Below are 27520 nucleotides of genomic sequence, written 5' to 3'. Positions count from 1 at the left end.
TCACATGAGACAAAAATCAATTATTTATTCCTATTTAGGGAAAATAAATTTTTCTTTACATATCTTCTTGAACGTTTTTGGTATACAAGTACAACTAATGTATTTACTGACATAAATAAATATAAGTTAATCTTAATATTACAAAAGAATAAGATTTACAATTTGGCTATGAACATCTCACTTCAGAAATATAGAATCTTTTCTTATATTGATATTACAATATCTCTGGATACTTTTAAAGATATTAAGTCAATAAAGATACCTTTTGCCCTTTCACAGGGCTTCTCCTAACCCCCCTCAAAAAAATACCCTAAGAACAAAATGATAAGTAAGGGGGTAATTCACTATTTGTGTGTGGGGACAAAAGAAGAATTATGCCGTCATTTTGTACTCCTCCTTTGCCAGTAGCCCAAGAAACTCAATATTCTTGGGTCATTATCATGTTTTTCTTTTAAAATATGTTGCCAACTGATTTGGACTCATTTTAATGAAATAAGAAAAGATGAAAATGCTTTTCAAGAAAGACCATTTTATAATGTATTTCATCTCTCTTCATCAATTTTCCTTAGATGAGACTGGTTTTAGTTTTGTTGGTTTTTTTTGGGGGGGTGGGGAATCTGTTTTCAATATTCAATGTTTTTAATTTTTTTATTTCCTTTATTAATAAAAATAACATTACACATTTGGTGGGAAAAATCACCTTTTTGTTTTCTTTTTTCTTATATTCTAACCATGAACAAATCTCTCCATTTTCTCACCCTTTTTGGAAAGTAATTGCTCTCAATCTTATGAGCTGTTCTATTTTCAAGAGTCTTAGGAGTGTTGAGGATGTAATTTCAGGATAGATTTGTTTCTCTTTGGTTCTGTGACATTCCTATGTACCTTAGAGACAATGAAAACATGCAAAACGAAGAACACTATCCACAAACTATGTCCACTCCACCTGAAAGTTCTAAGAAACTGAAAATATTCTGTGTACTTGTGTGCACTTTCTTCTTAACTCTTCTTTGGCTAAGTCAGCTAGCCAATGGTTACTAGCACCATAAGCAAAACTGTCAGTGTTACACATGCACGTCCTGAAAGTTAAAAAAAAAAAAAAAATGAAATCAAAACAATTTTATTTACTGGTGATAAACACAGATTTTCAGTTACTATGTGATAAACGATGAAAAAGAATTAATCAGTTAATTTGGAGTGCAAAAAAAATGCAAAGTTAGTAAGTTACAGAGTACGGACAATCTTGGCCAACATAGAGTTTCGAGTTCAGTGGCTACTGCAACTAAGACATCTTGAACATGGCACTTGAATTTTAAGTTTTTTGAGATTAAGAACTAAAATATGACACTTAAAAGTTTTCATTTCTTGAGTTAGAACCAACTTAAATACTTTCAGATTAAAAGTCAATGAACCCACTAGAATAGAAGAAAATTTCATTGAAAGAAGATGACGCCTAGAAAGTTTCACCAATATATATATACATATATATATGTCATTTTTGTGTAATAATTGTGCCTAACAACATAAAAGAGATAAGATCTATAAACATGACTTATAAAAAGCATGTTAAAATAGATGTGACATTTCTTAAACACTGGAAACTCTAAAAGCCATCAAGCAAAAAGGAGAAGCAAATACAGCATAGGCCATTCATCTCATGATGTAAGTAGTCACAATGAAGGCATTCCTATTTGTAAGCCTAAAGTATCAACCTTTTCTTTTCTTTTTTTTTCCCCCAGATATTCGCAGCATTGCGGGCATCCAATTATTACATGCAAAACACAGGATGAGATGATGAGTATATTGCAGAAGAGTAGAAGACTGATGAAGTCATATTAATGAAAAATTCAAGCATTAGTCAAATCATAGAGATTTAAGCCTCTATTATGGTCAGCATAGAGGTTTAAGCCTCTATTATCCTTTATTAGTTATAGGTAAATCCTGAACCAACTGTATTGATGGACATTTTTCAAGATACAGAAATGCGATTTTATAAACCCATATACCTTTTGTTAATTACCAGGTCTTACATCTGCGGCATCGCCAGTCGCAGGTAAATTATAAAATGCAACATTAACGGCTTTGTTGTTCTCATGAGTGTGGTAAGAGCTGAATAGTGGAGAAGAAAATACTAATTGAAAAATAAAAGCTTAATTTCAATAAAAAAGCAATATTAGCAATGCTTACTATCACATTCATATTTAAAACTAAAATTTATCGTATACACCCAACACTTCTAAAAGGCATAAACAAATCCTTTGATAGGTAAACACAAAGGATCACTGGGTAAAAGTATACATTATCACCTTCACACCCATTAACTTTCCCCTATCTCATTAAGATCAAATTTTTAATAAAATCAGTAAGAAGTAGGGAGAATAACAGGAATATATAAATTTAGCTCCTACCCTCAACAGCTTATACTTCCAAAATTAAGGCTAGTGGGATATTTTTAAGTACCCATGAAAAAGACAAAATCTTTCTCGGGGGTTTGCATGAATTTCCTCTGATTCAGAAACAGAAGAATTGGTTTTACTGCAAAACCATAATAAAATACAAAGCAAATCTTCCCTCCTCTCTATGTCAGCACTTTTGATCCTATTAAAAATATCATGGCCAAATATCATTCTACCAAAGTAGCTAAAAAAAACCTGATGATAACCAAGACACAGCTGCCTGTAAACTCCTCACCCACCTCATACTCCACCCACGTCAGCCAAGGAGCCCCAGAGTGAATCAATAATGCTCCAATTCCAAAGGAGAGCGAGACCAAATATAAGGAAGTGCATAAGACTGGTGGTTTACTCTTTTTTTCAGAGTAATTTTGCTGAGGCATTTGCACCAACTTAACTCACTTTATATGACTTAGAATTCTGTCTGTTTATACTGGGCTCTAAATTGCATTCTTAAAAAGTTTCTGAAAAATCTAAAGAGAAAGTTATATTTCTCCTTATATTTCATTTGCTATTATAGCATCTAGCATATGTTATCGGGAGCAAATCTGTAAAAACTATTTACTACAAAAATAAATAAATAAAACCAGGACCTAATGGTCCAATATTTTTAGTAAAAACCTGAACCATTTAGTGGTTCAACACTGGGCTGACTTTGGCTAGACCAGGATGCTTAAAATAAAAGGCAATTTAGTAATAGGCCCAGTCACAGGCAGTTTAACAATATGTTAGAGGTTCTTCTCCTAGATTTTCTTTTTGCTTCTGTATGACACACAGTCACTCTCATAAAACGTACTGAGTAGGAAAAAGAGGTGAGTTGATTAGCAGATTGCCAAATGAGACTTTGGTTTTCAGATGACTTAATATTGAGACATTTTTTGAAAACTTTTAAAAGACATCAAGCCTGTTCAACCAGAATAGTAATCATAGACAAAAGGAATAAAGAGATAGTCAAAAAATACAATTAACATAAGAAAGTTATCTACTGGCATGTATCAGGTTTTACTGGAAGGAAGCTAAGAATAAATTTTTTAAAATCATCAGAATTTCTGCTCACCCTGATTTTCCATAGTGCCAGAAACCTTTGGCTAGAATTAGGGCAACAATTATTATAATAACAGCAACACCTCCTTGAGGGGGAAAAGTTTGGTAAGACAGTTAATATAGAAACATGACCAATTGCATATACAGTACAGTTTCACAATGACAAACATACTGACTATGAAGCAAGTTAAAGAAAAAATAGGAGACATGAATTATATTCTGCCTGTCTATGTCACAAGTTTAACAATAAAAAATATCAATAAAAATTAACAATAAAATTTAACAATAAAAATTTAACAATAAAAATTATCCTGATTTCTTCGAAGGAAAAATGAAAGATTTAAAATGTATCAAAATGTTCAAATACAATTTGACAGATTTGAGAGGATTCTGAAGCATTTCAATCCCACCATGCTTAATTTTAAATGATTCGATCATTGATTATTTAAATATGATGACTGTATTATATAATTTCAGCAGTAGAAGTGGCGTTCACTCTCATTTTGTAGATAAGTAAGTTGAATTTCAGAAAAGTGAAGCTGACCCCTAGCCTGGGAAACTCCATATGCTGGGATGCAGCCCTAAAAAGACAAAAGATAAATAAATAAAAGTGAAGCTTACATATGTGGTTAACGAGGCCATATACTTAGCTCACATTAAAGGTAACAGAGATGTAAGCACTTCTGCATCACAGGAAAGGTATCATCATCTGAGCACAGAGAGTAAAATAAACTTTAACTATAGAAATGCTTTTCAATGTCTAGTCTGTTGCACTTAAAATTTCATTTAGAAGAGCTAATGTTTACTTTCAAGATTGAATGCACTATTTTGAGTTGAATAAAACAGCAAATAATTGGTTAAGTTGATGAATAGCCAAAAAAAATTTATAGCTTGATTTTTACACATAGTCTTTCTTCTCAAAACTACCCATTACCCCTGTCCCCTCACCACCCTGGGTCTCCATTTTCCTCCTCTCTCCACCATCCCAAGCAAGTCCTTGAACTCTACTCTTGGTCTGCATTACAAAGAAAATTAGAGAAGATGCTAGGAAAGTAACTGAAGCTAATGTGACTAATAAGTGTACCTGGTTTCCAAATCAACAAAATACTACAGATATAACACAAATTGAACTGCCACATGGATATGTAATTTACAAACAGCTGTTTCCACCAGAGATTTTACAGCATTTTACCCAATCAATTTCTTTAACGGATCCCTCAGCACCAGAGAATTTGTTCGGAAAGACTATAATCATAACATAAATCATGGGTCCTCCAAATGTTTTAGTCATTTTCTTTCACCATTTCCCACTAATTCTATCATTTTCAAATGTTGCAGAAAAATCCCATTTTCAATATGAGCGATAAATGAAGATCAAAAATTTTAAAGGGACCCAGAATGTCTGGATGACAGAAGTAAAAGCTTATTCTTAGAACATGGATGGGCACATGTATATGACTCTAGAAGAAAGGGTGTGAGGTTGGTGTTTTAAAAGAAAACCAGCACAAAAGACAGAAATACGAGAAAAATAATTCTAAAGAAATGATTCCTCAGTAAATGAATAAGACTATTATAGTTTCAAAGTATAAAGGCAATGGTTGGAGTTCCTGTCATGGCTCAGCAGAAACGAATCTGACCAGTATCCACGAGGATGCAGGTTCAGTCCCTGGCCTTGTTCAGTGGGTTAAGGATCTGTCCTTCCTGTGAGCTGTGGTGTAGGTGGCAGATGCGGCTTGGAACTGGCATTTCTGTGGCTGTGGCGCAGGCCAGTGGCTACAGCTCCCAATCGACCCCTAACCTAGGAACCTCCATATGCTGTGAGTGCGGCCCTAAAAAAAAGATCCAGAAAAATAAATAAATAAATAAAGGCAATGGCTTATGACCTTAGAATTCACCCAAAGGTGAATCAGTATTAATTTAAACTTTCTACAACTTGGGCTAAATGAAACTATGAAGTTATAAATGAAATTACGATTATGACTCCAGTGTCCTTAATTATTAACTGAAGTGCTCTTAGGAAGGAAAATTACATCATTTTAGAAAATATTTTTCTCCAAGTATAGCATTTCCCCATTATGTAGGACTGTATTTACCCAGTGCTTAACGCATTGCAAAGCAGTTTGTCACCTGTTATTTCATTACCTGCAATAAGTAGCATGGTACCTGTAAACAGGAAGAAGTGTTTAGTAAAAATTTATTTAGTTATGTTCAATGATATTCTTTCTGCAGATGAGAAAACTGGCACCAAAAAAGGACAGTCGGTTTATTACCAGAGAAAAGCTATTTTTAACCCCAAGTTCAGGTCATGATTTTAACTGTTCATAATATTCTCAAGAAGAATACTGATGATTACTCAAACAGAATTTACATTAGGTGGGCATTAAATTAATATATAGAGTATGGTCTTCATTTCCCAACAACCCAAGTCAGAATCTGCAACATCTGCTGTTACTGCTTCTGTTTAAGCACCTAGAAGCTGTGTGACCTTGAGCAAGTTAAGAATATTGGAAAACCACAGATCTCTCAGCTAAAAAGTAGGGCATAGCTACATTATAGGACTGTTGTGAGAAGTAAATGAAATAATACATAGAGAAATTTCAGTACAGTACTTGTCATACAGCAAATGCACAAATATTACCCTAATAAAGAATTCTTCTTCTTTAGTGTGTAGACAGAGGAAATGATAAAAAGTGTCAGAAATCCATGTTAGGACAATAATAGTGACTGTATTCTATGAATTCTTAAAGCTAACATTTATTCAGTTTTTAGCCCTGTGCTAGCAGTTTTCATACACATTATCTCATTAAGCTTCTAAGATTTTACCCTGGAATCATGACTCTATCTTATAAATGAGAAAATTGGGACTCAGAGAGAGAAAGTGAATCACTTGGGTTGAATAATTACTAAACAAACAAACAAAAAGCCAGGATTCAAAACCAAAGTCTGACGGACTCCAAAGCACAAGCCTTCTTTCTATGCAATGCTGTCAACAAACACAAAAACAAAAACCCACAACTATATGGCGTTGTGTATGGGTATTCTCAGTGGAGAAAACTCTCATCCCAGAAGGGTGAAAAAAAAATATTTCTTTTTTATGCATAAAGTACCAATGTGTATACAAATACATAAATATATTCACAATGTAGCTGTAGTATTCCTATTTCATAGGGCTAATTAGGAAAACATACCTAAAAAGCTCCTTGAGAGGGAGAGGGCACTAATTAAAAAAAAAAAATTAAAAACACTGATACAGAGCCAGCAGAGACTAGCTTTGAAATTCACACTGCAGGCTTTACTTCCATAGCAGGTAAGAAAGTTCTGAGAAGATCACACTCTATTTCTTAGCAGAATTAAAAAGGATAAAACTTTGTACTTGCAAAGTCCTAATATCATTTTTATCACTCATGTGCACTTAGTGTAACCGGTAAAAACAATTTCCTTGCAGTAAAGTTTATCTTTAAAATGAGAAAAGTGACCTCATTCATAGAATAAATTTAAGAAAAGAAGAATATAATTTTCAGGTTTATATTCTACAAATATAGGATCCCAAAGAAAAATACTGCCATATGTCTGCTTTAAGAAGGAAGGAATTCCTCTTCATTTCTGAGCACAAGTTGGAATTACAATTCACCCTAAGGGAAGGTTTCTGCATGCTATACACTTAAAGAACTTCAGAAAAATATAATAAACACCTCAAGCCTTCACTGAATGCCACTGAGGTGATAAGAAAAAGCTCCTCTATTAAATTCATCACTGTCGTTAACATTAAAACATTAACTCATGAGGTTTTCATTTAGAATACATTTATTTTTATTTAAAATGTAGAATGAACAAAGTGAACTCCAACTATTGGAATCTTTCAAGATAAATCTTTTAACTTAAAAGAGGTTCATTTAAAATATAAAAACTATAATAAAAAATAATAAAAATAAAAAACAAGTACCTGCTTTCAGTTTTATATTCATACATGCATACGATAGGAGGCTTCCGCTTATAAATACATAAGTCGAACATATACACTTTTTATAAGTGTATTTTCTATTAGACATTACTTATCAACATGCCGCGTTAGCTGTATTGCTTCTTAACAAACATTTCTTTTACCATTCTACTTTAGGGGTTTATTAATCTTCTCGTTAATGCATAACATCAAATAATGTATTTACGAACAAAAAAGGACTGCGTCAAATGCTAGAAGGAATTGCAACACAGGTATGTTGACAGCGATGGAATATTTTTTCAAGATAAATTTAAACCACTGACAGGGGAGGCTAAAGGAAGAGGATATAATCAAAAGTAGTGCCCTTTGTTTTACCTGGAATAGCACAGAAATCTAGAAATGGTCAAGGAGTAGTTTATGATTAATTATAAAATACTTCAGAGTAGAAACTTCAGCCACCAGAATGATCTATTGCGACAAAAGGCATGCAATAATACTTGACTGATTGGCCAAGTGAAGTTTCCTAGAATTACCTTGGAAGAAGAACATGGTTGGGAATACTTAGGAACATACCACATACCGAGTACCAAATGGTGTCCACAAAACACGTCGATACAAGGCATTTATCCATTTTCTCTTTGGCACCCATAAACAATGCATTTTAATAGTATTCCTAAGACAGTTAAAAAGCAATATTCTTTTCCAGGAATATGGATGGTACTTCCTACAGAGAAGACAATTTCTTTTAACTGCCGGAGAGCCAAACTTACCAGACGACATGATTCTCATGCCTAAAGAAGAAAAACGAATTACAAAAGTAGAAATATTTTAAAGTTATTGATTGACTAGCAATTTAATATATTTCTATGTCAGATATACTTATATATATATTTATTTATATTGATATAATTTATATTTATATATCAATCACCTGTACTTGAAAGTTCAAAAGTAACTCATTTTCATAAGTAAGAAATAATTAGAAATAATTAATGAGAACAATTATACATTGTTAACTTAGTCAACTAACATACATGCCAGTGCCTCTGAGGCATGATGGCAACTCCTCTTTATTGTATTTTATATTTAGTGTTGACTCTGTTTAATAGATAGAGGCACTAGTATCTGTCAGGATGTGGGTTCAATCCCCAGCCTCACTCAGTAGGTTAAGGATCCGGCATTGCCACAAACCACACTGAAGGTTGCAGACACCACTCGGTTCTGGTGTTGTTATCTATGGCTGTGGCGGAGGCTGGCAGCTGCAGCTCCATTCAACCCCGAGCCCAGGAACTTCCACATGCTGCAAGTATGGCTCTAAAAAAGAAAAAAAAAAAAATACAATAAACAGTTACTGTAAAAGAAACACTATGCAAATTTGATTATATGACTTGATGGCAGGTCAAGGTTGTTGTAAGGACTAATACTGACAAATGGAAAGTGCATGGTACCTGCTACTACGATATGCACTCAATAAGAGTAACTACTGTTATTTTTTTCAATAAGGGCAAAAAGATATGTAATATTTAAAGAATAAATTATTATACATAAAGAAACTGGATCCCAAATATTTGCTGTATTTTTAATCATAATAATTGACTAGGTTTTAGGTTAAATTTGTTTAATTATCTTGTATTTTCACAGAAAGAAATATTTCAACAAAGTTAGCTCTATAACCAATTTTTTTTTAAAGAATAACAGTGAGTATTTATTTCAGAGAGAAAGATATCATAACAAATGACAGTTTTGAAATTCTGACAAATTCCAAAAACATCATAAAATCTAGGAGAAAAACTAGAGTTTTTTATTATTATTTAACTGTCTGATGTCACATCTATAATTCTATTTGTTCCATATTTGTTGCATATTGTTGATCACATGACAAGAATTTTGTTATATCTTGTCACATGGTCATGACATGACACACAGAGAGAATAGAAGGATAATCAGTCATTCTTCTGGTATGCTTGATCAAAATTTGTTTTCTTTCTGGTTCATGACATTCGTAATTAAAAGCAAATATTCAGAATTGTTTTCAGTTTTTATAAAATGAAACTGCTTGTTTTTCTTTGCCTTGCCCTATTAAAAATTGGATGTATCCAACCTAAAACTTTTGGGCCCCGTGCTGTCTTAAAAATTTAAAAAGTCAGTAATCACATACAAGTGTTAAAACTAATGAACTGAATCTAAATGTATCAATGTTGAGTGCAAAATGCCAAGTTAGATAATGAAACATATGACATACTGTTTATATAAATTATAAACATACAAAACAATATCATGTACTATTTATGGTGACATACATGTAGCCTAAGAATAAAAACACAGAGTAGAAGCTGGCAAACTAACCTCAGGGACTGATTGCCTTAGAGTAAAATTTAAACAATAATATCTATAATTTTTTTAAATAGCTATAATTTTTTAATTCCTAAAAATATTCAGGTAATGTAAAATAGGCTTCAAAATAACCATTATTAAGTGTATGAAGGAGTTCCCATCATGGTTCAGTGGTTAACGAATCTGACTAGGAACCATGAGGTTGCAGGTTTGATCCCTGGCTGTGAGCTGTGGTGTATGTAGGTCACAGACTCAGCTCGGATCTGGCATTGCTGTGGCTCTGGTGTAGGCTGGTGGCTACAGCTCTGACTGGACCCCTAGCCTGGGAACCTCCATATGCCGTGGGTGCAGCCCTAGAAAAGACAGAAAGACCAAAAAAAAAAAAAAAAGTGTATGAAGAAATAATTATGGGCACAATGTATAAAATATGATTTTAAAAAGCATGATTATTTGATGCCACTGAAGAGTGATCAAAAGCAGGCCCAGACTGAAGTTCCCCCTTTTAAAGAGGGGAATTAAATGGAGGGAATTGTGTGTATTTGTGTGTATTTGGCTTTTTACCTAAAGGAATAAAAAATCATGTAAAAGGAATTTCAACGATAACATATGTAATGTAAGTTCTTAAAAATTCTAGGTAAGGGTCAAATGAACTTGAGCATAACAATTATGAAATCTGGACAAAAGATTCAAAAAGAACAATAATAATGATTTGAAGGCATGGAAGAACAAACTAACTCTGGCAGAAACTAATCAAAGCTGAGAGCTGGGGTAGGTAAGCTGCAGAAAATGAGATTTGCAAGTATGCAGCAGGGGGAAATCCCTAGGTCATGTGGTACAGGGAGCAGAAAGCCACAGTCTCATTAGAGAAGTCAGAGAATGGAGTTCAGAATTGACAGAGCCCCTGGAAAGTGAGGGGCTGCTGATGCTCTGTTTTTGACATATGTGATAGTTGCGTGAATATTTTGTTATTAAACCTTACATGTATATTTTACACAGTTTTCTGTATGTCCTGACTTCAATGAAACATTAAAATAATTTTTACAAAGTTATACCTCTTGGCTCAGTCCTATTGAGATCTTCAAAAAAACTTAAAATCTCTTTTAAAGAACAAGAATGTCTATATGTGGAATCTAAAATATAGCACAAATGAACATATGGACAAAACAGAAACAATCTCACAGACATAGAGAATAGACTTGTAGTTGCCAAGGGAGAGGGGAGAGGGAGCGGGATGGACCGGGAGTTTAGGGTTGGCAGTTGTAAACAATTACATTTAGAATGGATACGCACTGAGGTCCTACTGCTCAAAAAAGAGAATTATATCCAATCTCTTGGGATCGGCATGATAGAAGATCGTGTGAGAAAAAGAATGGATATACATTTATGACTAGATCACTATGCTGTGTAGCAGAAATTGGCACAACACTATAAATGAACTATGCTTTAATTTACAAAAAGAAGGGGGAAAGTGGTTATACGTGAAGCAAGTTGTAAAACAAAAAGACATCCTGGTGGAATGAAGCAGCATTAATTAATGAGAGGGGTTTCACTCACACAACAGGTTTTTATGAAATCTATAGCATATTTTCCTCTGCTTTCATAAAAACTGTCAGTTAAAGCATTAATGTAAACTATTCCAAAGAACTTTGTGTTTTTAATTACTTAGAAGATACTATTAAGGTGCTTTATCAAATTAGCAACTCTAAGGAAACTGGAAAATTCCTTCAGCATGCTTGAGGGATGGGTCTCTGTCAATGAATCAGACCCAGAAATCTACCTTAAGGATAACATATATTTGGTTCTTAGAAGGGTCTTGAAGAATTCAATGACTCCCTAAAGCTATTATAAAAAAACAGCATTTCTTGGAGTTCCCCTTGTGGCAAACAGCAGAAATGAATCTGACTAGTATCCATCAGGACACAGGTTCGATCCTTGGACTTATTCAGTGAGTTAAGTGTCCGTCATTGATGTGAGCTGAGGTGTAGGTCACAGACCTGGCTCAAATCTGGCGTTGCTGTGCCTGGTAGGCTGGCAGTGTAGCTAGTTCCGGTTTGACCCCTATCTTGGGAACTTCCGCATGCCCGTCGGTGCAGCCCTAAAAAGTGAAAAGCCAAACAAACAAACAAACAAAAAAAAACAAAAAAAACAGCATTTCTTCACCGACCTTAATTTAGCACATGGAGCCACAACCTTTTTCTACCTTATTGCAAAATATGTCTTAAAGATGTGCTGTAGCACAATCCAAGTCTGCCTCTGAGGAAAGTCAGAACATTAGTATGAAGAAATTCTGTCTGTGACAAATCAGAGACTATTTAATGTTATAATCCTGATCAAGTTGAAATTTCCACCATATTATGTAAGATCCAGACTCAGAAATCTGAACAGAGTCAACTGACCTGAAGAAGGGTTTCCTCGATTTTTAGATGTACTTGAATGAAAACTCGTTGTGGCCCTGGGAATAGCTGGATACTTTGTTGCTGTAACATGAGCAGAAGTCAATCTTTGCTGTAGACCTTTAGTTTTTGAGGTATGTACAGGAGTGGACTTTCCTGTTTCTCGAAGAGTCTGTGTCAGTGAAGCTTTTGCTGTGGTGAATCTTTGGGTTGTTGATGTGGCCTGTGGTGCAGAAGCATTTGCCATGATGGGATTCTGGGCTGCTGTAGAGAGAGTGTTTGATATGGGGGAACTGGGGGCTCGTGTGGCAGAATCATTTGCTGTGGAAGGTTTCTGAGAAGTTGATGGGACTTCTGGAGCTGGAACATTTACTGTGGTGGGTTCCTGAGGAGTTGGTAGTAAGTCTGTAGCTGGAGTATTTACTGTGGAGGGTTTCTGAGGAGATGATATGGCTTTACTATCTGGAACATTTACTGTGGTGGGTTCCTGAGGAGTTGGTAGTAAGTCTGTAGCTGGAGTATTTACTGTGGAGGGTTTCTGAGGAGATGATATGGCTTTACTATCTGGAACATTTACTGTGGTGGGTTCCTGAGGAGTTGGTAGTAAGTCTGTAGCTGGAGTATTTACTGTGGAGGGTTTCTGAGGAGATGATATGGCTTTACTATCTGGAACATTTACTGTGGTGGGTTCCTGAGGAGTTGGTAGTAAGTCTGTAGCTGGAGTATTTACTGTGGAGGGTTTCTGAGGAGATGATATGGCTTTACTATCTGGAACATTTACTGTGGTGGGTTCCTGAGGAGTTGGTAGTAACTCTGTAGCTAGAGTATTTGCTGTGGAGGGTTTCTGAGGAGATGATAGGGCTTTGGTACCTGGAAAATTTACTGTGATGGGTTTCTCAACAGCTGGTATGGCTTTGACAGTTGGAGAAATTTCTGTGGAGGAAAAATATTATTAAACAATTAGCTACAAACTCACAGCAAATATAATACTCAATGGACAAAAGCTGAAAGCCTTTCCACTAAAATCTGGAACAAGACAAGGATGCCCACTCTCACCACATTTATTCAACATATTATTGGAAGTTCTAGCCACGGCAATCAGGCAAACAAAAGAAATAAATGGTATCCAAATTGGAAGAGAAGAGGTAAAACTGTCACTGTACACAGATGACATGATACTATATGCAGAAAACCCTAAGGACTCCACATGAAAACTATTCCAACTGATCAAAGAATTCAGCAAAGTAGCAGGATACAAGATTAACATTCAGAAATGTTAATATTGCATTTCTGTATACTAACAGTGAACTATTAGAAAAGAATTACAAAAATACAATACCTTTTAAAAATCACACCCCAAAAAATTAAATACCCAGGAATACACCTGATCAAGGAGGTGAAAGACTTATATACTGAGAATGATAAAACATTAATCAAGAAAATTAAAGAGGACTCAAATAAATGGAAAGATATTCCATGCTCCTGGGTTGGAAAAATTAATTTCGTAAAAATGGCCATACTACCCAAAGCAATCTACAGGTTCAATGCAACCCCTATCAAATTACCCATGACATTTTTCACAGAAATAGAATAAACAATCCAAAACTTTCTATGGAACCATAAAAGGTCCAGAATTGCCATACCAATCCTGAGGAACAAAGACCGAAGCAGGAGGCATAACTCTCCCAGACTTCAGCAATATTACAGAACCACAGTAATCAAGACAGTGTGGTACTGGCACAGAAACAGACCTACAGACCAATGGAACAGAATAGAGAACCCAGAAATAAATTCAGACACCCACGGTCAATTAATCTTCGACAAAGGAAGCAAGAATATAAAATGGAAAAAGACAGTCTTTTCAGGAAGTGGTGCTGGGAAAACTGGACAGCCACATGTAAATCAATGAAACTGGAACACACCCTCACACCATGCACAAAAATAAACTCAAAATGGCTTAAAGACTTAAACTCTTAGAAGAGAACATAGTCTCCCAAGGCAACTGAAATAAAAGCAAAACTAAACCAATGGGACATAATCAAATTGACAAGCTTTTGCACAGCAAAGGAAACCAGAAAAAAAAAAAAAAAAAAAAAAAAGACAACATATGGAATGGGAGAAAATAGTTTCAAATGATGCAACTGACAAGGGCTTAATCTCTAAAATATACAAACAATTTGTACAACTCAACAGCAAAAAAAATCAACCCTATTGAAAAAGGCCCTGAATATATATTTCTCCAATTAAGATAAACAGATGGCCAACAAGCACATGAAAAAAAATGCTCAACATTGCTGGTTATTAGAGAAATGCAAATAAAAACTACTGTGAGGTACCACCTCACACCAGTCAGAATGGCCCTCATTAATAAGTCAACAAATAACAAATGCTGGAGAGGAAGTGGAGAAAAGGGAACCCTCGTACACTGTTGGTGGGAATGTCAATTAATACAACCACTATAGAAAACAGAATGAGGTACCTCAGAAAACTAAATATAGAACTACCATATGACCCAGCAATCCCACTCTTGGGCATGTATCCAGACAAAAACTTTCCTTGAAAAAGACACATGCACCTGTATGTTCACTGCAGCACTATTCACAATAGCCAAGACTTGGAAACAACCTAAATGTCCATTAACAGATGAATGGATTAAGAGGATGTGGTATGTATACACAATGGAATACTACTCAGCCATAAAAAGAACAACATAAATGCCATTTGCAGCAACATGGATGGAACTAGAGACTCTCATACTAAGTGAAGTCAGTAAGAAAGAGAAATACAAATACCATATGACATCACTTATATGTGGAATCTAATATATGGCACAAATGAACCTTTCCACAGAAAAGAAACTCATGGACTTGGAGAACAGACTTGTGGTTGCCAAGGGGAGGGAGGAAGTGGGATGGCTTGGGAATCTGGGGTTAATGGATGCAAACTGTTGCATTTGTAATGGATAGGCACTGAGATCCTTCTGTATAGCACTGGGAACTACATCTAATCACTTCTGATGGAGCGTGATAGAGAATAATATGAGAAAAAGAATATATATATATATGATGGGTCACTTTGCTATGCAGTAAAAATTTGACAGAACACTGTAATGTAATGGAAAAAATAAAAATAATTTTAAAAATAAAATAAATTTAAAAAATTTTTAAATAAAAAAATTAGCAAAATAATGCTGTCCAAGTTAAGATTTAGGAACCAACTGTTTGTCTATGACTCTTCTCTTTCCCCACAAACACCTAAGTATAATTTTCAGGAAATCAAGTCTTCTCACATATTTCCCAAAAAACTGAGAGGCTATAGCTATACTATCTTTGCTTCAGTATAAATTATACCTAAATCAACTAAAGTGGGTTTATACTAAAATAGTATTGAGGTTCTTAAACTGTTTTCTACGTGAAAAAGGAAACCAAAGTCAGAGTTGGCAGTGATCTCATTCTGTGACACACCCCAAAACAAAGATACTTTCTCTCATGAATTGTCTTCTTTCCCTCATACCAAGACCAAAGAACAGCAGGATGCAACCTTGAACCAACAAAGATAATCACAGCATGTTACTTTTTCCAAAGCTTTCAAGATGTGTTAGTGACCTTGGGCACTTATTTTGTTTCACTTCTCTTTTAAAGCAATAATGTCAATCAGAATAAAAGAACTCCCTTTTTCTCCTCCTGTGTTGGTTACCAACTTTACATATATTAGTTTAGTTCCTCTACGGATTTTTTTTTTCTTTTTTTAAGTTTTATTGACGTATAGTTGATTTCCAAGATTGTGATCATTTCTGCTGTACCACAAAGTGATTCAGTTATACAGGCACACACATCCATTCTCTTTCAGGTTCTTTTCCCACACAGACTATCCCAGAACACTAGATAGAGTTTTCTGTGTTATACAGCAGGTCCCCATCAGCCAATGCAGACCTCAGTGTGCACATGCCAGTCCCAAGCCCCCAATCCACCCTTCTTTGGATTTTAGGTGAGATAACAAATACTTAGAGTACATATTTGGTGAAGATCCTATTTAGTGAAGATTACAAATCTAACAACATTAACATTCCAGGTCTTCAATGCGTTCGACGTTGGGTCGCTTATGCAATCTCTCTAATAAAGGAATACTGAGCAGTGCCTAAGCCTAGCTGACCACATAGTGCTATCAAGTTCTAAGCTTCAGTTTTCTCATCTGTAAAATGAGAAGTGCAAATAAAGAAGATTTTTAGCATCATTGTTGGGCAATAAGGGAAATAAGTTAGCTGAATTATTTCACACAGTCCCTGAAGCAATATATTATACTTGATCTTAACCAAAAGGCCGAGAAGCGATGAAGCAATATATTACATCACCCAGTATGTACCACTACTGCCAGCACCTTCTGCTTCCTTTATCTGTCTCATGGTATGTTAGAAGGGATGACACAAGGAAAACACCTAGCAGGCAAAACAGCATTTAGCAGTCACTCAAAAATGATAGCTATTATTCTTAGGGTAAGTGAAATATTGTATGGGTTTTTCATCTGAGGCCCTCGTATGTAAAATGTGTACTTTGTTGTGCAAAGTTGATTCCCATTGATCCAGAGAACTTATGTTCTACTATAGCTTAAACTTCCTGAAAGTTACTTGTCTAGATATAGTTTTCTTTGGTGTCTAGTTGAATTTCACTGTGGGCAGAAAGGTGAAACAGTTGGGTTCACTGCTAAAGTTCTCTATTTATCTTTACCTTTAATATCTTAAATATCACTTATTTTAAAATCCTTGTCTACTAAACTCAGTTATCTAGATACTTTTATTTGGTTTTGATTTCTCCTAATTTGATTATAATTTCTTGCTTATTTCTATGTCTAATTTTTGTTTGTTTGTTTGTTTGTTTGTGGGCTTTTTATGGCCACACCCGGTTCAATCCCTGCCCTTGCTCAGTGGGTTAAGTATGCGGCATTGTTGTGAGCTGTGGTGTAGGTTGCAGACTCGGCTCGGATCCCGCGTTGCTGTGGCTCTGGCGTAGGCTGGTGGCTACAGCTCCGACTGGACCCCTAGCCTGGGAACCTCCATATGCTGCGGAAGCGGCCCAAGAAATAGCAAATAGACAAAAAAAAAAAAAAAAAAAATTCAAAGGTCCTACATTCTCTGGAACCATGAAGTTGTTTTTCTTGCTTGCTTGCTTAAAGCCAGAAAGCAATGTGATCACGGTTGAACATCAAATTATATTACACCAAATGCTCTTAAGCACCCAAAGAATACTAGCAATTTATAAATTACTTTTAGGCCACTGATCAAAGCAAGGCACCAGAGCAAGCTAATCTGATTTACACTGGGTTGGGTGTGCACTGACAACACATATCGCCATCAGTGCAGTTTCAACATTTTTTGAGCACCTAATACATAACAGGCATTGTTCTATAAATAGAATAAGGTCTGGTTCCTATGCCTTAAAATGCAGTGGGGGGAATTCCCTTCATGGCTCAGTGGTTAACGAACCCGACTAGGATCCATGAGGATGCAGGTTCAATCCCTGGCCTCGCCCAGTGGGTTAAGGATCTGGTGTTGCCATGAGCTATGGTATGGGTCACAGACGTGGCTTGGATTCCCCAGTTATGGTGGCTGTGGTGTAGGCCGGCAGCTGTACCTCCAATTCAACCCCTAGCTTGGGAATTCCATATGCTGTGGGTACGGCCCTAAAAAAATAAATAGTGGGAAACGACATTCAAAGAGATAATTTCAATACAAAAATGCTAAGGGTAGTCACAGAAGCACGGACAGTGGTGTGGAAAGAGAGAATAGTTAACCAGCCTGGTGCAATGGGTGGGTGGGGGTGGTTAGGGAAAAGCTTCTGGAACTACCAGAACAGACGGTTACTAAGAAAAACACAAGGCCAAGCAAAAATGGGGCTGAAGGCTAGAGAGCCAGTATTGTAATGAATGATGGAGGGGCAAGAAGAAGCCTGAGGTATCCGGAAAACCTACAGCAGTTCTCAAAGGATGAGGGCAAGATCTAAGCATGGAGAAGTAGGTAGACTAGCCCTGCCTTGTATACATATTCCTGAAGGAGTTTGGACTTTGTGCATGATGAGGAGACACTAATGAGCTTTAAGAAGAAAACGGACAAGTCACATTCATGTTTCAGATGGATCTCTGGGTAGAGTGTGGATGAAACATTAACGGAGTGTAAGAATAGAGCTGGAGGCCACTGCCATCAGTATCCCTTTTGAACTTGAGCAAGTGGAATTCCTGCTCTAGCTCTTAAAAGTTCATGCTCTGGCCCTCCTGTGGCTGGGCTTTCTCTACTAGATGGGGACTCTGCAGGGCTCAGGAGGGGGTGTGCTCAATGACAGCTCCTGCCCACTCTTTTCTAAATCGTGTTCAAGAACGGGCACCCAGAACTGCCTGTGCCAACATCCCTGTCAGTATCTGAAGAGGTCCCTTCTCCTGGTCCATATTCTTAAGGAGAGTCTACCCTGCAGATGCGTCCCTTAGGGCCAAAGTTCAATGGAGAGGGGATGAGAGTCACACAGGACTTGACCCTGGTGTGCAGACCAAGCTTGCCAGTCACATGCATCAGAGACCTCTTACAGTGCAAGGGGCACCGACTTGAGAAAGGCCAGGTCTTACTCTTGCCCTGGACCCTGAAAATGTTAGAGGTGGCCCTGACTGCACTAGTCCAGATGTGGGATAATAAACTGCATTAGAAGTAATACAGATGGAGGATAAAACATGATTTGAGAAACCTAAAAAGGTAAAGGAAAATGACTTAGTGATTAGAAGTCAGAGGTTAAGATAAAAAGAGAGTCTGGATAACAGATATTACATAGAAGGGATTTATTCCAGGCTAACATGTACCAGCAGTCAAATAAAATTACTTTTGAAAAAGAAAATACTGGCAGAGAGATAGAAAAAGAGATCCTTTTGACACGAAGGCTATGTTCAGAGGTAAAAAATTACTACCTCTGATTGATATATAACCAAGGATAATTTTTGAGCATGTCTATTATTCATTCCTTTATATCCACACCTCCATATCCCTCCATACATGGACACCAATGCTGTCTTATGTGGTTATAAAGGCCAAGGCTGCATACTTGAGATCAAACAAATCACTGTTTAAGAATGCAGACTTTCAGGGAGTTCCCGTCGTGGCGCAGTGGTCAATGAATCTGACTAGGAACCATGAGGTTGCAGGTTTGACCCCTGGCCTTGCTCAGTGGGTTAAGGATCCGGCGTTGCCGTGAGCTGTGGTGTAGATCGCAGACACGGCTCGGATCCTGCAATGCTGTGGCTCTGGCGTAGGCCGGTGGCTACAGCTCCAATTGGACCCCTGTCCTGGGAACCTCCTTGTGTAGCAGGAGCGCCCTAGAAAAAGGCAAAAAGACAAAATAAAAAAAAAAAGAATGCATACTTTCCACTTGGAGTTCCCATTGTGGCTCAGTGGGATAAGGACCCAATGTCTCTGTGATGATGTGAGTCAATCCCTGGCCTTGCTCAGAGGGTTAAGGATCCAGTATTGCCATGTCTGTGGCACAGGTTGCAGCTGCAGTTCTGATTCAATCTCTGGCCCGGGAACTTACAAATGCCACAGATGTGGCCGTAAAAAGAAAAAAAAAAACAATCTATACTTCCACTTGAGCTTTTTGGTAATGTCAAAACAGAAAAAGCATGTGGAAAATCAATACTAAAAAATGTCTGGCTTTAGGAGTTCCCATCGTGGCTCAATGGAAATGAATCTGACTGGCATCCATGAGGACACAGGTTCGACCCCTGGCCTCCCTTGGTGTGTTAAGGATCCCGTGTTGCCGTGAGCTGTGGTGTAGGTTGCAGACACGGCTTGGATCCTGCATTGCTGTGGCTGTGGTATATAGGCTAGCGGCTACAGCTCTGATTCGACCCCTAGCCTGGGAAGCTCCATATGCCGTGGGAGCGGCCCAAGAAATGGCAAAAAGACAAAAAAAAAAAAAAAAAAAAAAGGAAAGACAGATAAAAGAGCCAAAGACAAAAACATGAAGATAAGAATGCCCATCGCAGAACTGAAGAAACCAGACAGGGAGGAGGACTTGGGCGAGCCCCAAACAAAAGTACGTTTGCAATGCAGAAGCTCTTCTATGTTAGAATTCGTGCCTGGTGTGCACATTTTTGTAGAACTCATGACAGCAGTTGCTTGTAAAGATATTGCCTCAGTCTAGGAGACTGTTGGTCCAGACTTTGTGACAAGTTAACTGTGTCAGAAAAAAAGATATGGTCTAGCTCTTCCTTGCTTTCCACATTTGCTTTTATATCCCTTACAGTATTCCTTACTGGGTGGTAGAAATAGGAAAGGTGATGGCAGGTTGACATGATGGGTAAATAATGAGAAAAAAGGAGAAATAGTAGGTGTAAGAGAATAAGGCACAAGTGGGTGTAGCAGGAGTAAACTCTTCGTTGGCAAGGCTTCATTTTATGTGCTTTGTATCAGTTGACCCCATACATTCCCTACCAGTGTTAATTAATAAATTTTTAATTTTTTTTTTTTTTTTTTTTTTTTTTTTTATAAAGTGTTAATTAATAAATGCTTGATAAATTACACTGCATCTATTCCAGTTTCCTGCTCCTAATAACATTGAAAACTTGAACTTAGCAATAGTTTTAATGAGGGTGAGAAAGATAAAGCCTACATTTTTACATGTTGCTTGTATCTACCCCCCTTTAATTTTCAGGAAACATGTCTCTAATGAACATACATTTAACTTGATATATCCATAGAGGAAATTATCTCTTGCCCTATGCTCCCTTGAGAAGATAGATTTTCAAGTGCAGGAACCATATTTCTTCTTTATCATATAAACTCATCCCTCAAATGATAAAAAGATATTACCGTTAAAACATTAGATAATTAACTTAGTTCATGATCCTTAAAGAGACATGTAGGTAGCACCAGGTCTTAGAGGAGAGATGGTTTTGAAGTCAAGAGAGCAGGTTAAATGCTTTTTTTGCCACTTATTTTGGGATATAAAGTCAAGTCATACTGACTTTCAGATCAATAATATTTTAACTCATAAAATTAAAAATTATGGGGGGAAAAACCCATATCTATCTTACTTGACTGTAGAAGAAATGGTAAGATAATAAATGACCAAGCACAATATAAACCTTAGTTTGGTTTTAATCCTTTATCCCCACAGTTAATAAATTAAGAACATTAGTAACAGAAGTCTTTAAATTAGATAAGACAGGAGTTCCGTCGTAGCTCAATGGAAACGAATCTGACTAGTAACCCTGAAGGCACAGGCCTCGCTCGATGGGTTAAGGATCCAGCATTGCCATGAACTGTGGTGTAGGTTGCAGACATGGCTCCGATCCCGTGTGGATATGGCTGTGGTGTAGGCCAGTGGCTCAGCTCCGATTTGACCCGTAGCCTGGAAACCTCCATAGGCCTCGGGTACAGCCCGAAAAAAAAGACCAAAAAAATAAATAAAATAATAAATTAGATAAAACATTCATCTATTGGAAGGTAAGTGTGTTACAAAAATATACTGTGGATAATTCTTAAGGATCAGAAATTAATTTACCAGTCCCACGCCTGAATGTTTAGAATTTCTGAAACTTACCTTGGCATTCTGGCAATGGATCACTCCACTCAACATCATTTGCTATGGCAAAACAGTAACTAGAAGTTGCACCAACTAGTCTGTACCTAAAATAATGAGGGGAGAGAAACAGTTAAGGCCCATTCACATATATTTGACTTCCCTTGTAATATCTGGAATACCACCTGAAGTATTTATTACACCAGTAGATGGAGACAAAATAATAGTTGATTATAGTTCACATGGCAGCTTAAAGGAAAAGAAAAATTTATGCTTTGGGTTCCCATTGTGGCTCAGCAGAAAGGAATCCAACTAGTATCCATGAGGTTCAATCCCTGGACTCTCTCTGTGGGTTAAGGGTCTGGTGTTGCCATGAGCTGTGGCATAGGTCGCAACACAGCTCATATCTGCCTTTGCTGTGGCTGTGGTGTAGGCCAGCAGCTGTTCGACCCCTAGCCTGGGAACTTCCATATGCTGTATTTGCGGTCCTTAAAAATTTTTTTAAAATTTAAAAATTAATGAAAGGGTGACATCAAAGGATAAAAAAGTATAGGACATGAAGTATTGGACATGCAAAACATTTTTGATTTGGATAGGGCATGTGTTAGAAAATGTTAAAGTGTTTTAAAACATTTTTAAAAGTTACAGATGCTTAAATATTTTCTATTGCAGAGATCAACACAAACTTCATAGAATAACAGAATACTTACATTTAAAGGGTTTGAAGTACTCCCAGATTTGATATCAATGATATTAATGATCCAAATATCTGTGTTTGGACTTCCCGTCGTGGCTCAGTGGTTAATGAATCCGACTAGGAACCATGAGGGTGCGGGTCGATCCCTGGTCTTGCTCAGTGGGTTAAGGATCCGGCATTGCCGTGAGCTGTGGTGTAGGTCGGTGGCTACAGCTCCGATTGGACCCCTAGTCTGGGAACCTCCATATGCCGTGAGTGCAGCCCTAGAAAAGGCAAAAAGACCAAAAAACAAACAAATGAACAAGCAAACAAAAAACAAATATCTGTGTTTACTATAGGAGACAAGTGATACTTATATTTTTATTTTATAAAGAGCAGGGGCATGGAGTTCCCATTGTGGTGCAGCAGAAACAAATCCAACTAGGAACCATGAGGTTGTGGGTTCGATCCCTGGCCTAGCTCAGTGGGTTAAGGATCTGGCATTGCCGTGAGCTGTGATGGAGGTTGAAGACGCAACTTGGATCCTGCGTTGCTGTGGCTGTGGCATAGGCCAGAAGCTGCAGCTCAGATTCAACCTCTAGCCTAGGAACCTCCATATGCCACAAGTGCAGCCCTAAAAGGCAAAAAAAAAAAAAAGAGAGAGAGAGAGAGAGCAGGGGCACACACAGAGTAAAATATCATAATTCAATATGCAGATGTTAAATGAGAAAATTAATATAAAGGTTTTAGCAGCATCTGACTAATGATACTAAATGAGTAATTTCCTTTTCCATGTGTAGAGAATTTATAAAAGACCGCAGGTCAAAATGATATTTTCACACTAGGAATAATTGTTTTTAATCCATGATGTTTTATAATAGGTGGTTCACATATAGCAAAAAATTATGCAAATTCATTATTTAGGTAACTTAAAGACTTTTCCTTTACTAATCACATGTAAAATTTTATAATGAATCACCTATGTACTGAAATTTAAGAATTGAGAGAATTTTGGTGGTATAAGAAATCTCCCTTTCTTGCCCATTTTATTAAATGTAATTGTGATGAGCCCATGAGGAAGGACTTTTGAGCAGAGGGGTTGTTTTATTGCTACCAGCTTGGAAACACAGACCGCAAATCTAAATGCTTCCATCTGAAAACCTAATTTTTTTTTTCATTTGTTAAATATAATGTTTAGGATGCCCAAACTTACCCTGCGTTACATGAGAAAAAGATGGATGCGCCAAATAACAAGTCAGTTGTTATATTGACATGACCATTTTTTAGTTCTCCAGGAGTCGGACATTGTTTTTCTAGAAGAGGATACAAATTGATTTTTTTTTCATTAAATTGTCAGGCACATCTACATGAACAAGCCCATCATCTGAACCTCAGACTATTTAAATCCTACCTTCATTTTATCAGTTTCAAAAAAATCAACATATTTATCTGGAGTGCCCATCATAACTCAGTGGTTAACGAATCTGACTAGCATCCATGAGGACGCAGGTTCAATGGCTGGCTCTGCTAAGTGGGTGTTGCCATGAGCTGTGGTGGAGGCTGCAGATGTCGCTCGGATCCTGTGTTGCTGTGGTTGTGGTATAGACGGGCAGCTATAGCTCTAAGTCAGCCCCTAGCCTGGGAACCTCCATATGCTGCGGGTGTGGCCCAAATCAGCATATTTAGAGTACATACTTACTTCATTTTAGGTAACTTTAAACTAATTAAGTGTGAAATCAGTGAGTAAATTACTATTTCTAGCTCACAAATATTTAGTTTGCCTAATTTAAAAGAAAATGGTTCTAATGATTCACTTAAGAATCATTCTAAATAATATGTACACTTAGACTTCCACTATGAGCGAAGGAAGAAGCACCATTTCATTTCCTTAGAGACCGTATGATTTAAGAATACTCTTTAAAGTTATACTCACTTTTGCAAAATTCATCAGGTTTGGACCACGTAAAATTCTGAAGGCAAGTTAGTTTTTCTGATAGAGTAAGATCCCTTTTATAGCCCTTACGGCACTCATATTCCACGGTGAAACCCTCTGGGAAATAATTCTGTTTGCTGTAAGACTTTTTAAGAGATGCAAAATGTAGCCTGGTTGGAACATCACAGCTACCTAAAAACAAAAGCACAAAAAAATTTGTATCACTTTATTTTATAACCTACGTTTAATTATCTGATTCTTATACCACTCCTTTTTCTCTACTTCTTTGTACACATTTGGTAGTTAACTATAATAATATCACTATGCCAGTTAGAGTGCATCAAGCATATTCACATATAAATTTTCATTTCCCAACTACTAGAGGCCTGTGAAGTACATTTGGTACCTAGAAGTCACTATGCCCACAGTTCAGAAAACCTAACCCATTTAAGTTGCCTGGCAGAGTTCTGGCACTGACTCAATAAATGCCAGTTCCCAGGTAGCACAGGGGTAGATGAGAACCAGTATTTCCAGATCCCTTGGCTAGTGTCCTGGACAACAAAAATAGTTAATAATGCTAATACGTATTGAGTACTTCTAAATGTTTTGCACATATAACTCATTTAATCCTGGGCACAAGGATCAGATGAGCCGATGGTGTACATAAAGGGACGGGCAAACTGTATGTACCATGTACATGTGAATTTACAGTGGCCTGGTAGAGTGGAAGGGGCACTGGGTGTAAAGCCCAAAGACTCAAGTTTCAACCTGGCTCTCCTTCATAAGGAGCTTCTGATCTTAAGGAACTCATTTAACTGGAGGCTGCTTTCTCAACTGTAAAATGTAGCTAAATCCCTAAGTCACCTCATGGAGTTGTCTGGAGGATTAGATGAAGTGCTATATGTGCAAAGAGTTATGTACTTCAATCTACTGCCTTCTATCATGAAGAGATGACGACAGAAAGTGAAAGCTGATGTTACACCTAGGTTCAAAAAACACTTGTGGCAGTTTCTTGGAGCTTCCACTGCTCCAAGGTGTTGGAAGGGAGGCATCAAATCGTAACTTTATCTTTACATCTACATGTCAAAGCTAATATAGGGCCATGACTACAAGGATAGATTTTGAGATAAAAATAGAGAACTTTTAAAAATATCACCACAGAGTGCATTTGGTAAGTCCTACCTTACAAAACGAAATTTAAGAAAACAGAAGATCTATGTTATGTGTCTCAGGATAATTGCCAAACATAGTTATACATAATTTACTCCCTAAACAGTACCTATTGTTTATTTTCTCTACTAATCAGTTCTGGAGCTACAGTGTTAGGGAAAAAAAAAAAAAAATGTTAATGAAGAGCAGGACCTATTCCAGGAAGTAATGCCATCAATTAGCTAGATGGTGAAGTGGCAACAGTTATACCCTGGGGTTTAATAATGCTAGAAAACTATCAATTACCAGTCACTCCAAAGAGGCATAAAATTAAACTTAAGAAACATTCCATTCCCATAACTTTTCTTAAAAAGAAATGATTTACTTACGATTACAAAATTCTGCAACTTCTGACCATTTATCATTAAGACAGAGCACTGAGTCTGCCATGCCAGGAACTTTGACAAAGCCTTTGTTACATTTGTATGTTATTGTGGTTTGTTCAGGAAAACTTGCAAGACCTCGCAAATCTGGTTGGGCATTAGGTACATCGGGTGGAAGGCTGCAGTCACCTAGGGAGAAAAAAAAACAGAACCGAAGAAATTTCGCTTTTCAATTCATAGCAAAATTCCTTCACCAAGACGAAAAGGGGAAGAAGCATCAACGGCTTTTGATGTCCCCGTACTATTTCCATCCAGTGCTTAACTGACATACCAAGAACTTGCTTGGCTTCCTGGCTGCCAACTAATTCAAGACTAAAATATGTGAAAATAAACCTTTGCCTTTCGCTATTTAAAAAAATACATATTTGATATATTTGAAAGTTCAGACTTTCACATAGATGCTGTTGCTAGGCACGCAATAAAAATAGACGCCTCCTTGAAAAGTTAGCACCTGGCGGAGATGTCTCGCAAACTTGCGGCACGGCGTCCCTGCGCTACTGGACCCTGTTTAGAGGCGAGAGTAGGCAACCATTTGGCTTCCCACCCTTAACGAGACGCTGAAGCTTCACTCTATTGGAGCCTTGCCTTTTGGCTTCCTGACGTTTGCCCCCTCTACTCTCCATGCCCACCTCCTAAAGCCATGCCAGCTGGGGTCCAGCACAAGCAAGCTCCCAGGGGCTGGCTAGCAGCGGAGAGCCTACTCTAGTCTCCAGGGAGTGTGCCAGTCGGCGCTCTGATCCCTAAAGGTAGAGGACTGCGGGAACAATTACGGATGCCCACACTCCTCACCGCCCCAGGTCGGTGGACTTTTCGGTTGTCACCGACACGCGCTCTGCCCCTCCCACATCGACTAAAGGATTGTAAAGCAGAATGCCCCCCGCCCCCGACCCTCACTCACCCTGCGCAGCCGGGATACACAGCAGCAGCAGCAGCAGCAGCAGCGGCGGCGGCGTCTGTCCGCCCATTAGGCGCCTCACCGCGGGGGCGCTCCGCGGCAGGGGACTCATGGCGCGCGGGAACGGGGACCCCGAGCGGCTCCCGGACTCTGCGACCTCCGCGATTAAGACGAAATGAACCGGGCCAAGAGGCTCGATAGAGAAGAAGCTCCTGGTAGTTACGCAGCCCGAGTTAAATTAGTGCCTTGGGCGGGACCAGGGCTCTGAATCACCAAAGATGGAGCCAGGAATGGGTGGAGAAGGGGTTTTGCTCACACCAGGTACTGGGCGGGGTAAGGGCGGGGGCTCTAGCGTCACCAGTTCCTGGGGGACCCAAGAAGAGGAAAGAGGGGTCCTGGGCGGGGAGAGGAACTCTCTGGCGCGGGCCTCTGGGACTGTTTGTTTCTCTTTGGTGGGGCCTGCGGTGCGTTGCCCAGTGGAAATGTAAATATCTGCTTTATTAAGTAAACAACAACAACCAAAAATTGGAGGAACTAAGGAGAAAGGAATGGTTAAGCGGCACAGGCTTTGTCCCGGGAATCTGAATTCTTTGGGGTGGAAATCAAGCGCGCTTTAGTGCTGCAAAGCTGAGCGGTAGGTGCAGTGGATTTTAAGGTTGTTCTCAGAAGCTGAGAAAGCATTGACCACCCAGGGACACGGTGTCTTCAA

The 27520-nt window shown here is 37.7% G+C and overlaps 1 protein-coding gene across 18 annotated transcripts; it reads right to left on the bottom strand.

Annotated features, from left to right (window-relative positions):
- On the bottom strand, positions 1–27312 carry CD55 (CD55 molecule (Cromer blood group)). Of its 18 annotated transcripts, none has more exons than XM_021102172.1 (12): positions 26815–27016; positions 25863–26045; positions 24325–24516; positions 23605–23704; positions 21737–21822; positions 13032–13094; positions 12165–12245; positions 8205–8225; positions 5637–5657; positions 3508–3580; positions 2004–2106; positions 12–1076 (listed from the first exon to the last, which is right to left on the bottom strand). In XM_021102172.1, exons 1-11 carry the CDS (start codon positions 26921–26923, stop codon positions 2010–2012), a joined length of 1026 nt encoding a protein of 341 aa, XP_020957831.1. In that variant the 5' UTR covers positions 26924–27016; the 3' UTR covers positions 12–1076; positions 2004–2009.

Source organism: Sus scrofa, chromosome 9 (genome assembly GCF_000003025.6).
Source record: "Sus scrofa isolate TJ Tabasco breed Duroc chromosome 9, Sscrofa11.1, whole genome shotgun sequence".
NCBI classification, from domain to species: domain Eukaryota; kingdom Metazoa; phylum Chordata; class Mammalia; order Artiodactyla; family Suidae; genus Sus; species Sus scrofa.
The sequence above is the reverse complement of the archived record's forward strand: the minus strand, read 5'-3'. Positions and strand labels throughout refer to the sequence as shown.